Source organism: Aquarana catesbeiana, linkage group LG03 (assembly GCF_042186555.1).
Source record: "Aquarana catesbeiana isolate 2022-GZ linkage group LG03, ASM4218655v1, whole genome shotgun sequence".
NCBI lineage: Eukaryota > Metazoa > Chordata > Amphibia > Anura > Ranidae > Aquarana > Aquarana catesbeiana.
In genome coordinates this window covers 718,863,877-718,878,100 of record NC_133326.1, presented here as the reverse complement: position 1 = coordinate 718,878,100, position 14,224 = coordinate 718,863,877, and the positions used below count along the sequence as shown (strand labels likewise).

Below are 14,224 nucleotides of genomic sequence, written 5' to 3'. Positions count from 1 at the left end.
ACTGCACAACATTCCTCCTTCTAAACAGGGAGGAAGATAAAACATTTCCATGCTCCCTCCCTGCTTGCTGTCCCTTCCCAGATCCTGTAGCAGCAACACCAGCATAAGTTTTTCTTACACCAGCAGCATTTGTAGTCTTGTCCTTAGACACAATCAAACCTGCTGGCAGAGAGTCTGAACCAGCTGGGATAGCAGTCTTCTGATTAGCAGAGGCAGGACCCTCCCCCTCCCCCTCCTCTGAACACACAGTTTTTTTCCTGGGATCAATCACAGTCATGGCTGCTGCAGACTCCTGGAAAGTTGTAGCACTACTGCACCCAGCATCTCCTCCACCATTCACAGGAACAGCCGCTGTGCCTGGTCCAGGCAAAGTCTCTGTATTGTCCATGGACCTCTCTGCATACTGAAGCTGACAGTTATTAGCAGATGTTATTGCATGTTGTGTATTGTCTATGGGTCTGGGCTGACTGCCTGCAGCACTACAACCCTCAGCAAGCACATTGTCCTTAAAGTTCACGCCATCATCCTGCACACACACTGTACCTGCACCTTGTCTCTCCACAGGTCTTTCTTCCACAGGGCTAGGAACGGCGTCCATCTTTTCCTCATCATCCTGGGAAACCACACCTGGAGGGGATTCAAGTTTATTGATGAAATCCAGCATGGCAGAACCTTCAACCTCCTGCTCAGATGTTCCATATTGCTGGGGAGTGAAGGGGACAGAGGCCTCCACCATTGAGGACTCAGCAGATGTCTGAGGTGTTGAAGAGCTGGCCTCATCCTCCGGGCCCACTTTCTCACTCTCTGCTGTCTGTATCTAAATCTCCTCACTGGTCTCCTCACCCTCCATGCAAGAAGCGGCTCCTCTTCTCATTTGGCTGAATCTTTCTTCATTCTTATATTTCTCTTTAAATGCTCCACTATTCTCCTTCAGAGAACTCACCAGTTCTTTCTGCTTCCGCAGAGCTTGTTCCAAGTCTTTCAGCTCAGGCCTCAGAGCCGGTCTTTTCTTGCTGAACACTTTGGCACAAATCTGCTTTTTCTTTTTAAATTCATTTTTCAAAGCTACCAACTTCTCCTCTTCCTTCTCAATCCGCTTCAGTGTTTCAACAACCCTCCGTCTAAAGGCAGACAGGGACTCATCTTTCCTTGGGCCAGGCCCAGTGTCGTCCACAGGCTGAGGCCTATCCAGGGGACCTCCACCAGGGTCCTCCCCAGGATCCTGTATCACTCCTGGGGCAGAGGAGCAACTCTAGCCTCTGGTCTCTGGAAGCACCGGAGCAAAGGAACCAGCAACCTCACACCTCGCTGTCAGGGAGAGGAATGGCAGTTTCCCACCATCCCTGTGCTGTGCTTACTTCCTGGGTGTTTAACTTTTAGGTTCATTAACTTTTCGTAACAATTACGTATGTTCAAAATGAATTTGGATCCGAAATTCGTAAATTAAATTTTGTGTTTCGTACAGAATTCATATGCATAAAAATTTGTATTTTGGATTTGTATGAATGTACGAATTTCCGGAAAGTCGTACGAATTTTCGATTCGTACTAAACTAATCGCACATGTCTAATTACTGTCCTTATTGCCCCCCCACATTACATTTCTCAGCCCCCCCTACACATCACAGTCCACAGCAACTCCACTTCAATGTCCTCAGCACCCCCATATCACTGTCCTCAGTACACAGGGGCGGCCCTACCATGGGTCCCGCTGGGTCCATTGGACCCAGGCGGAATTTTGAGAGGGGGCAGAGCGCCTAACATACTGCCCCTTGTTTTTATGCAAAGTTCAACGGCAGCGGGAGTGTGGCAGCAAACAGCAGCCAGGTCGTGGTGATTAGGGGAAGATGGCCTGTGATGAGGGAAGTTAAATGTGAGAGCCCAGAAGGGAGAAGAGCTCCACCCCCTCCCTGACCACCGAAGAGGTGAGAAGGAGCGGGCCCAGCCTCCCCGGCACTCCCAGAACCTGGATTCTTCCAGCCTCCTCTCTGCTCCAAGATCAACAGTAAGGCCTGGGCTGGAAGACAGGCTGACTGGGGGTCCAGGGGAAGAGGATGGGTGGGAATCGGAGACTGCCAAGGAGCCGCTGGAGAGAGCACCTCCAGATCAAGAAGGAGACTGTGCGCTTCTCTCAGCCCTCTCCTCTCTCTTACACTTTACCCCTATCTCTCTCACACCCCCTCTCTTACACTCCACCCCTCTTTCTCTCACACTCCACCCCTCTCACTCCCCTGTCTCTCGGCCCCCCTCACCCCCCTCTCTCACCCACTCCCTCTCTCTTACACTCACCCCCATCTCTCTCCCACCCCCTCTCCCTCTCACCCCCCCTCTTTCACACTCTGCCCCTCTTTCTCTCACACTCCACCCCTCTCACTCCCCTGTCTCTCAGCCCCCCTCACCCCCCTCTCTCACCCACTCCCTCTCTCTTACACTCACCCTCTCTCTCTCTCTCTCACCCACCCCCTCTCTCTCACCCCCTCTCTCACACTCCACCCCTCCCTCAGCTCCCCTTCTGTCTCTCAGCCTCCCTCTGTCTCTTACCCCCCCCACTAACTCCCTCTCTCTTACACTTATCTCCTCTCTCTCTCACCCACACCCTCTCTCCTCCTTTGCCTCAATCACCTCTCAGCCCCCTCTCTCTCACTCCCACCTCTCTCTCTCTCACTACCACCTCTCTCTCACCCCTCCTCCCTCTCTCACCCCATCTGCCTCAACCCCCCTATCAGCCCCTCTCTCTTACCCCCTCTCTCTCACTCCCACCTCTCTCTCACTCATCCTCTCTCACCTCCTTTGCCTCAACCCCCTCTCAGCCCCCCTCTCTCTCACTCCCACCTCGGTCTCTGACCCCCTCTTACCCTCTCATGATAAACAAATATGGATGGGGGGCCTTTTGGTGTATGTGATTATTTTGGGGGGGCAGAATTTCACTATTGGATAAAGACAGCACAATGTCTTGGCCAGCCCTGTTAGCACACACATTTTCTCACCCACCTCCTCTCTCTCTCACCCCATCTCTCTCACTCCCCCTCTGTCTCTCAGCCCCCCCTATCTCTCACTCCTTTCTCTCTCTCTCTTACATTTACCCCTCTCTCTCTCTCTCTCTCACCCACCCCCCTCTCAGCCCCCCTCTCTCTCACTTCCCCCTCTCTCTCACTTCCACCTCTCTCTCACTTCCACCCCTCTCTCACCCCTCCTCCCTCTTACCCCCCTCTCACCCCCTCTCTTTCTCTTTCACTCCCACCGCTCTCTCTCACCCCCTCATAACATACAAAAATGGATGTAGGGGCCTTTTTAGTGGGCGTGATGGGGTTTTTTTGGGTGTGGGGGGGGGGCAGAATTTAATTCTTGGCATCACAATACAGCAATGTCTTGGGCCAGCCCTGTCAGCACGCACATTCCTGACCTCCTATTCGGCTTTTCATACTAGTGTCCTCACTCCCTGTAACTTTGCCACCTACCTCACTGTTTTACCGTACACAGACCGAAGATCAGAGGGAGACACAGTATATCTGGATGTAGGGCGGGTGTTGCAAGTTGGTGATTGGTTGTTTCATCTTAGCAGCCAAACACCTGCTTGTTAACCAGGGGCAGCTCCACCCTCCATCCAGAACTGTCTCGCCTCCCAATGTCGGCTCTGTGAGGATTACAGAGCGACGGCTGGGGGGGAGAAAAGGCTGTTAAATGGTGGCGATCCGAATGGGAATGTGACACGGTTCGCATTTGGCCCCGGGTCTGCCATTTATTGATGCCCATTAAAGAAACTTAATTTCTTTGTAATTGGGCAAACTTATGAAATCTGCAGGGGATCAAATCATTATTTTCCCCACTGTGTGTATATATATATATATATATATATATATATATATATATATATATATATATATATACACATATATCGTATGTACATACATACATATATACACACAGACACACACACACATACATACACAGTATATATGTTGTAGATATAGATATATATCCTTTTTTCAGATTATATCATATATATATTGTGATATTTGGGGATGTCTAGCTCAGTGCTAGATGTATTTTCAGTGAGTTCACAGCCAACAGGAACTTCAGTTTAAGGGCGTGGTAGCCCACTATTATTGAAAGTAACAAAAATGAAAGTTCATACATGCATGGGTTGCCCACACAGGGGTCCTTCTCCAAAAAATTACAACACAAGGCCAGGAGTCAGCAGTACAAACCTGCGCAGGCCCACTCCTGGCCTCTAGGAAGGGGTTCTCCTGACACTCCAGGCTTTCACACTCCTCCAAGACTCATGGTCCCCTCTGGTCCCCAGGACCCTCTCTTCCAGTTGTCTCAGCTATGGTCTCCCCGACTCTCTCAGTCCACTGACCTGGAACCTCTCCCACATGGAGTGCCATCTCAAGGATATTGCCTGGGTTCTTAAACGGTAGCACACCTCCCTCCTGGCTGTAGCAACTGCTCCAACACCAACTCCCCTGAGCTATGCGCTGATCTGCCTTATCATGAGTGTGTGCACCTGGACACACACACAACCTGCATAACTTCTGGAAAGCCCGGACACAAGACTGAAGACTCCATCCTTCCCAATGCTCTTTGAAGTCTTCAAGTTTTCAGCCCCAATCCAGACTTACAAAATCACGAGAAGACTTAAAGCATAGTTTTCTCTGCTCACCAATCTTCTGCTGGAACTTCTCAAACTGCCTCTTTGAGAGTCCTGTGTCCATTTTACACTCATTTTCACTGAGACAGGGGCTCTCACTCTCACAATATATTGTATTTGGGTGTGAATTTATACTGAAACATAACAACCGATGAGATGCTGGCTCCTATTACCTTTATACAGATATATAGTAAGAGGTGATTTGCTCTGATTTATAGAAGCAGTATAGCAATATTAATATTAGTAGACATTTGTCCTATAAATGGAGACTCTGGTCCTCAGCTGTCTATAATCGATGAAGAGGATACCCCTCGTTATAATAACTTACCTTTGGCTTTTGGTGTATTCCTTATCCTCTGTACTTCAAGATCACACGTGTTGGCATATATATTGTCCTCACAAAATTGCTCTGCAAAGAAGCATAGACCTTCTTATCAATATTGTAGATTTCAGGGAGGATATTCAGATATAATATAGCACTATGAGAGCAATGTATACTCTCCACTCAATATTCTTCCCATCAGAGATCCACACATGTCAGCTATGCTCTAATAATAATCTTGTAGTATGAAGGTTAAAGTGGATTTAGCATTGATATGTCTTCATGATAAGAGCAACATGCCAAGTCATGTGTCAGGATATCACTTATCTCACAGAGATCACAGGGCTCCCTCTCCCCGGCAATGTCTGTATATGATTATTTTCTCCAGAAGAACTGAGATTCCATTCAGAGAGGACACAATCATGTAAATCTCAAATGCTTGTTCACATATCTGACACAGCAGCATATATGCTTGTGCCTAAGGATCTCATTGGTAGAGGTGGCAATCCTAATAGATAAATTACAAAAAATACAACCATGGGGGAGGCTTTGAGGCACCAATAACCATCAACAAATGTATATAAAATTACAAAAATATTATTAAAGCATGAAACATCAAAGGGAATAAGACATAATATGTCCTAAATAGAGGAGAAACAAAACATACAGTGCCTTGGAAAAGTATTCATACCCCTTGACATTTTCCACATTTTGTCATGTTAAAACCAAAAACGTATTTTATTGGGGTTTTTTGTGGTAGACCAACACAAAGTGGCGCATAATTGTGAGGTGGAAGGAAAATGATAAAAGGTTTTTAACATGTTTTACAAATGAATGTGTGAAAAGTGTGGGGTACATTTGTATTCAGCCCCCCTGAGTCAATACTTTGGAGAACCACCTTTCACTGCAATTACAGCTGCAAGTCTTTTTGAGGATATCTCTACCAGCTTTGCACATCTAGAGAGTGACATTTTTGTCCATTCTTCTTTGCAAAATATCTCAAGCTCTGTCAGATTAGATGGAGAGCGTGTGTGAACAGCAATTTTCAAGTCTTGCCACAATTTCTCAAATGGATTTAGGTCTGGACTTTGACTGGGCCATTCTAACACATGTATATACTTTGATCTAATCCATTCCATTGTAGCTCTGGCTGTATGTTTAGGGTTGTTGTCCTGCTGAAAGGTGAACCTCCGTCCCAGTGTCAAGTCTTTTGCAGACTCTAAGATTGTCCTGTATTTGGCTCCATCCATCTTCCCATCAACTCTGACCAGCTTCCCTGTCCCTGCTGAAGAAAAGTATCCCCACAATGATGCTGCCACCACCATGTTTCACGGTGTGGATGGTGTGTTCAGGGTGATGTGTAACATTAGTTTTCCACCACACATAGTGTTTTGCTTTTAGGCCAAAAAGTTCAATTTTGGTCATATCTGACGAGAGCATCTTCTTCCACATGTTTGCTGTGTCCCACCACGTGGCTTCTCACAAACTGCAAATTGTTCAATTGTTTTTATTGAATAGTGGCAGATTATACAGATATATTCATTACAGAACCTTGAGCAATTCAAATACAGTCAGGAGGATTGTGAATTATAACTCTGTTCCCCAAATAAAGGGGGTGATTCATATTCTAATCTGAGAATTACAGAAAGCAGAATAGCTATCAATATTATAACATCAGAACAAAACATAACATAACGTTAACACCATATAATGCCATGTTGTAAAAAGGTAAACAAAAAATGAAAGAGGTTCCAAGAGACCAGATCTTGTGTTAGATGTATGGTTATATATTCCTTATCGGGTATCTACTGAGCCAACAGTTCCAATTGTTATGAAATTTTTGTGTAGAATCTATGCTATAAGCTAGTGTTCGTTCATATTGGGCAGATTTCTGCACCTTTTTGATAGTATCTGACTTAGGGGTTTTCTTAGTTTTCCAGAGAAAGGCTACAGTCATATGAGCTGCTGTGAGAATTTGTACAATCAGAAAACAATATTATTTAGGAACTCTATCTAATTTCAAATGTAGGAGAGCCATTTCAGGTGTAGGGGAGATGAAAAAGCCTGTGACCTTGGATATCAGGGAAAATATGCCATTCCAGAAGCTGCATAGGCATCTACATCTCCAAAACACATGGAACATAGATCCCTTATCTCCACACTCCTTCCAACATTCAGCTGTAGAGTCAGGGAATATTTTAGATAATCTGAAGGGGACAAGATAACTTATATTTATAATTTTAAGGAAGTTGTCCAAATGGTTAACGCATCTGGATGCCTTAAAGGTGAGCTCTCTAGCTTGATTCCAATCTAAGTGCCTAAAAGTGGTGCTTAAATCTCTTTCCCATGTCAGCATAGAGGTCGTTTTAAGACAGTTATCATCTGGTTGTAAATGTGCATAGAATCTTGAGATGCCTCCTTTTTTAAAAGGTCTAGCTTGGAGTTCTTGCCATATTTCTCTATTAACTTCAAAGTATCTTATGTCACTTTTTTTAAGTAAGCGCCGGTTCACACAGGGGCAACAAGACTTGCAGGTCGACTCACCAAGGCGACCTGCACACGACTTCAGCGGCAACTTGCAAAACGAATTCTGTATAGAAGTCAATGCAAGTCGCCTGAAGTCGCCCCAAAAATACTACAGGAAGCTTTTTCTAAGTCGAAGCGATTTGCGTCACTCCTATTAGAACGGTTCCGTAGTAGAGAATGGGACGCGACTTGTCAGGCGGCTAAGTCGCCTGACAAGTCGCCCCTGTGTGAACCGGAGCTAAGTGTTTCACTTGCAGTGTTTCATAGTGTCTGTCTTTCGGGTTTTCTGTGTCAATGTCTTTAATATTTTGTACCTTGCAAGAGGTCCAGTGACATGTTTTTATAGAGAGAATTATGTACTCTAAAACTGGAGTAGGAGCAGTGATTTAGATGATTGTAGTTTTTTCCTATAGTTGCTATGACTCACATTCCAAGCATTCACTGAAGCTTGAATGGCAGGGAGGTTAGGTATATGGACTGGTAAATGTGTTCTGGCTGATAAAAGTAGGGAAATGAGACCTGAGGATTCCGTGGAAGCCTTCTCCAAAGAGACCCATTGTTTATCAGAGGTGGGTTCAAACCATGCATGCATTTTCTCTAGTAATACTGCTGTATGATAAAATTCCAAGGCTGGAATGCCTACTCCCCCTAGCTGTCTTGGCCTTAGTAGCATAGAAAATACCATTTTTTAATATCTTCCCTTGCCATATAAGATTTTTAATGAGGGCGTTTTTGAAAGAAACTAGCCGGGATACCGATAGTGATAGTTCTAAAAAGATAAAGAATCTTAGGCAGGATCATCATTTTAAAGGTTGCAATGCGTTCTAACCAGTTCAATTCTAATTTAGCAATTTGAAGAATATCTTGGGAGACTTTTTGTATAAGAGTTAGAAAATTATCCTTGTATGTATTAACAGAAGGGGATGTGAGAATCATTCCCAAGTAGGGTAATTTGCCTTTTGGCCAGGAGTATGAAAATTGTTTTTTTAAGACTTCTAATGATGTCTTGGGAATGTTAATTGATAAAACAGTGGATTTGTTCATCTTATAGTATGAGATATTGATAAAGTTGTTAATTATGGTTTGTACCGCTGCTAACGAGGATTTTGGGTTGGTGAGAGTGAGGACCACATCATCTGCAAATAAACTGATTTTATGATGTTGACCTGCTACGGTATTGACTTTGACTTCTGTGTTGGTTCCAATTGATTCAGCAACAGGTTCCATTATTAAAGTGGAAATTAGAGGGGATAAAGGGCACCTCTGCCTTATACCATTAGAGATTTGGAAGGTTTGGAAAATATTGGCGGAAGGTTTAGAATATAGTGCAGAAATAGCTGACAATGAAAATCCTTCCAGTCTGAATTTGTTCAGGGCAGCTTGTAAATACCCCCAATGGACCCGATCAAATGCTTTTTCAGCATCAAGAGCCAAGAAAACTGTAGGAGATTTCCTTAGCTCAGCTATACGTATGAGATTTAGCATGCATCAGGTTCCATCGGGAGCCTGTCTGCCCTGAGCAAATCCCACCTGGTCTGTTTTGATTAACTTTGGGGTAATTGCCACTAGTCTGATAGCCAAAATTTTCACATATATCTTGAGATCTGAGTTTAACAGCGATATAGGGTGAAAATTTTGCGGGCAATCAGGGGTCTTCCCTGGCTTAGGCAATGTCACTATCGTGGCTCGTAACATTTCAGAAGGAAAGGAAATGTTAGAAGCTGCATCATTAAATAATCTCTTTAGGTGTGGGGTCAAAGTATCAGGAAAAGCTTTATAATATTCAGCTTTAAACCCATCAGCTCCTGGTGATTTATTATTTGGCAATGATTTAATGACAGCTAGAATCTCATCATCTCCAATAGGGGAATTTAACTGCTCAAGTTCTTCTTTAGATATCTTTGGAAGATCTACTGACTGTAATGCCGCGTACACACGAGCAGACTTTACGGCAGACTTTGCTCGGCGGACTTTTCGACAGACTTTACGACTGACTTTCTGAATGAGCGGACTTGCCTACACACAATCCACCAAAGTCCGTTGAATTCCTACGTGATGACGTATGACCGGACTAAAACAAGGAAGTTCGTAGCCAATAGCTGCCCTAGCGTGGCTTTTTGTCCGTCGAACTAGCATACAGACGAGCGGACTTTTCGACCGGACTCGATTTCGACGGATTGGTTTAAAACATGTTTCACATCTAAGTCCGTCCAACTTTTGAGAAAACAAAGTCCGCTGGAGCCCACATACGATCGAATTGTCTGGCGAAATCCAGTCCGCCGGGCAAAGTCTGCCGTAAAGTCCGCTCGTGTGTACGCGGCATAAAAAGTCAGCTATTAGCGTTTCAGATGGTTGAGGAGATAATGGGTCATTTGCTAAGTTGCAGAGGTCTGTATAGCATTTGCGAAAGGCGTTTGCAATTTGTTCAGGGTGGAATCTTTTTGTTTGCGTTTTAGGGTCGGTAATTGAGGCTAATTTAGACTTTAGCTGTCTATGTCTGAAGTAGGGATGAGCTTCGTGTTCGAGTCGAACCCATGTTCGTCTCGAACATCGGCTGTTCGATTGTTCGCCGAATTGCGAACGTTATGGGTCGTTTGCGCCAAATTCGTGTGGCGCGTCACGGCCCATAATTCACTGCGGCATCGCAGTGCGTTGCTGGCTGATGATTGGCCAAGCATGCACTATGACCCGCATGCTTGGCCAATCACATCGCCGTCAGTAGAGAGAGCTGTAATTTGCCAAAGCCAGGGTGGCTTTGGCCAATTATGGTTTAGGGGGTTTAGAACACGCCCCGCACTATATAAGGCCGCCTGCACGGCGGCCCTGTGTAGTGTGTTCCAGTGTGCTTAGATAGACAGAGAGACAGTGTCATTTCATTTGAGTTAGCTAGATTAGGCAGGACAGTCAGTGAGTTAGCTGCACTTACAGTGTATTGTGTATATATATGCATCCCAGGTGTTGTATATATATATATATATATATATATATATATATATATATATATATATATATATATATACACACTGTATTCAGTTTAGCTAGATCCATTCCTGTTATCTTCCTACTGACAGGCAGGCTTGTCTTGTTACAGTATTTACAGCTACCTGAATAAAATTGCTGGTGTTCTTTTGATCCTATTAGTACCACAGTCAGGCAGCTAGACTATTTACAGTTAGTTTAGTGTGACCTCTGCACAGTGTTCTGCTGAAGCTATAAGTTAGGGTAGTGCGTCCTCCTCTCAGTGTTCAGCTAAAGCTACAAGTTAGTGTAGTGTGACCTCTGCACAGTGTTCAGCTAAAGCTACAAGTTAGGGTAGTGCGTCCTCCTCACAGTGTTTAGCTAAAGCTACAAGTTGGTGTAGTGCATCCTCCTCACAGTGTTCAGATAAAACTGCAAGTTAGTGTAGTGCAACCTCTGCACAGTGTTCTGCAAAAGCTATAAGTTAGGGTAGTGCGTCCTCCTCTCAGTGTTCAGCTAAAGCTACAAGTTAGTGTAGTGTGACCTCTGCACAGTGTTCAGCTAAAGCTACAAGTTAGGGTAGTGCGTCCTCCTCACAGTGTTTAGCTAAAGCTACAAGTTGGTGTAGTGCATCCTCCTCACAGTGTTCAGATAAAACTGCAAGTTAGTGTAGTGCGACCTCTGCACAGTGTTCAGCTAAAGCTACAAGTTAGTGTAGTGCGTCCTCCTCACAGTGTTCAGCTAAAACTACAAGTTAGTGTAGTGCGACGTCTGCACAGTGTTCAGCTAAAGCTACAAGTTAGTGTAGTGCGTCCTGTTCACAGTGTTCAGCTAAAACTACAAGTTAGTGTAGTGCGACCTCTGCACAGTGTTCAGCTAAAGCTACAAGTTAGTGTAGTGCGTCCTCCTCACAGTGTTCAGCTAAAACTACAAGTTAGTGTAGTGCGACCTCTGCACAGTGTTCAGCTAAAGCTACAAGTTAGTGTAGTGCGTCCTCTTCACAGTGTTCAGCTAAAACTACAAGTTAGTGTAGTGCGACCTCTGCACAGTGTTCAGCTAAAGCTACAAGTTAGTGTAGTGCGTCCTCCTCACAGTGTTCAGCTAAAACTACAAGTTAGTGTAGTGCGACCTCTGCACAGTGTTCAGCTAAAGCTACAAGTTAGTGTAGTGTGTCCTCCTCACAGTGTTCAGCTAAAACTACAAGTTAGTGTACTGCGTCCTCTGAATAGTGTTCAGCTAAAACTACAAGTTAGTGTAGTGCGTCCTCCTTACAGTGTTCAGCTAAAGCTACAAGTTAGTTTAGTGTGACCTCTGCACAGTGTTCAGCTAAAGCTACAAGTTAGGGTAGTGCGTCCTCCTCACAGTGTTCAGCTAAAGCTACAAGTTAGTTTAGTGTGACCTCTGCACAGTGTTCAGCTAAAGCTACAAGTTAGGGTAGTGCGTCCTCCTCACAGTGTTCAGCTAAAGCTACAAGTTAGTTTAGTGTGACCTCTGCACAGTGTTTAGCTAAAGCTACAAGTTAGGGTAGTGCGTCCTCCTCACAGTGTTCAGCTAAAGCTACAAGTTGTTGTAGTGCGTCCTCCTCACAGTGTTCAGCTAAAACTACAAGTTAGTGTAGTGTGACCTCTGCACAGTGTTCAGCTAAAGCTACAAGTCAGTGTAGTGCGTCCTCTGAACAGTGTTCAGCTAAAACTACAAGTTAGTGTAGTGCGACCTCTGCACAGTGTTCAGCTAAAGCTACAAGTTAGTGTAGTGCGTCCTGCTCACAGTGTTCAGCTAAAACTACAAGTTAGTGTAGTGCGTCCTCTGAACAGTGTTCAGCTAAAACTACAAGTTAGTGTAGTGCATCCTCCTCACAGTGTTCAGCTAAAACTACAAGTTAGTGTAGTGCGACCTCTGCACACTGTTCAGCTAAAGCTACAAGTTAGTGTAATGCGTCCTCCTCACAGTGTTCAACTAAAACTACAAGTTATTGTAGTGCGACCTCTGCACCGTGTTCAGCTAAAGCTACAAGTTAGTGTAGTGCGTCCTCCTCACAGTGTTCAGCTAAAGCTACAAGTTAGTTTTGTGTGACCTCTGCACAGTGTTCAGCTAAAGCTACAAGTTAGGGTAGTGCGTCCTCCTCACAGTGTTCAGCTAAAGCTACAAGTTGGTGTAGTGCGTCCTCCTCACAGTGTTCAGCTAAAGCTACAAGTTAGTTTAGTGTGACCTCTGCACAGTGTTCAGCTAAAGCTACAAGTTAGGGTAGTGCGTCCTCCTCACAGTGTTCAGCTAAAGCTACAAGTTGGTGTAGTGCGTCCTCCTCACAGTGTTCAGCTAAAGCTACAAGTTAGTGTAGTGCGACCTCTGCACAGTGTTCAGCTAAAGCTACAAGTTAGGGTAGTGCGTCCTCCTCACAGTGTTCAGCTAAAGCTCCAAGTTAGTGTAGTGCGTCCTCCTCACAGTGTTCAGCTAAAACTACAAGTTAGTGTAGTGCGACCTCTGCACAGTGTTCAGCTAAAGCTACAAGTTAGTGTAGTGCATCCTGCTCACAGTGTTCAGCTAAAACTACAAGTTAGTGTAGTGCGTCCTCTGAACAGTGTTTAGCTAAAACTACAAGTTAGTGTAGTGCGACCTCTGCACAGTGTTCAGCTAAAGCTACAAGTTAGTGTAGTGCGTCCTCTGAACAGTGTTCAGCTAAAACTACAAGTTAGTGTAGTGCGACCTCTGCACAGTGTTCAGCTAAAGCTACAAGTTAGTGTAGTGCCTCCTCTGAACAGTGTTCAGCTAAAGCTATAAGTTAGTGTAGTGCGTCCTCCTCACAGTATTCAGCTAAAACTACAAGTTAGTGTAGTGCATCCTCCTCACAGTGTTCAGCTAAAACTACAAGTTAGTGTAGTGCGACCTCTGCACACTGTTCAGCTAAAGCTACAAGTTAGTGTAATGCGTCCTCCTCACAGTGTTCAACTAAAACTACAAGTTATTGTAGTGCGACCTCTGCACAGTGTTCAGCTAAAGCTACAAGTTAGTGTAGTGCGTCCTCCTCACAGTGTTCAGCTAAAGCTACAAGTTAGTTTTGTGTGACCTCTGAACAGTGTTCAGCTAAAGCTACAAGTTAGGGTAGTGCGTCCTCCTCACAGTGTTCAGCTAAAGCTACAAGTTAGTTTAGTGTGACCTCTGCACAGTGTTCAGCTAAAGCTTCAAGTTAGGGTAGTGCGTCCTCCTCACAGTGTTCAGCTAAAGCCACAAGTTGGTGTAGTGCGTCCTCCTCACAGTGTTCAGCTAAAGCTACAAGTTAGTGTAGTGCAACCTCTGCACAGTGTTCAGCTAAAGCTACAAGTTAGGGTAGTGCGTCCTCCTCACAGTGTTCAGCTAAAGCTACAAGTTAGTGTAGTGCGTCCTCCTCACAGTGTTCAGCTAAAACTACAAGTTAGTGTAGTGCGACCTCTGCACAGTGTTCAGCTAAAGCTACAAGTTAGTGTAGTGCATCCTGCTCACAGTGTTCAGCTAAAACTACAAGTTAGTGTAGTGCGTCCTCTGAACAGTGTTTAGCTAAAACTACAAGTTAGTGTAGTGCGACCTCTGCACAGTGTTCAGCTAAAGCTACAAGTTAGTGTCGTGCATCCTCTGAACAGTGTTCAGCTAAAACTACAAGTTAGTGTAGTGCGACCTCTGCACAGTGTTCAGCTAAAGCTACAAGTTAGTGTAGTGCCTCCTCTGAACAGTGTTCAGCTAAAGCTATAAGTTAGTGTAGTGCGTCCTCCTCACAGTATTCAGCTAAAACTACAA

At 44.8% G+C, this 14,224-nt stretch overlaps 1 protein-coding gene across 4 annotated transcripts in view; it reads right to left on the bottom strand.

The window, feature by feature from the left end:
* The window catches only part of LOC141133712 (CD209 antigen-like protein C), a 123,988-nt gene that overhangs the window by 67,895 nt on the left and 41,869 nt on the right, over positions 1 to 14,224 (bottom strand). For all 4 annotated transcript variants that reach the window (XM_073623228.1, XM_073623229.1, XM_073623232.1 and 1 more), the window contains exon 2: positions 4,979 to 5,059. In XM_073623228.1, the coding sequence (XP_073479329.1) occupies positions 4,979 to 5,059 (81 nt within the window). The remainder of the gene's footprint in view (positions 1 to 4,978; positions 5,060 to 14,224) is intronic.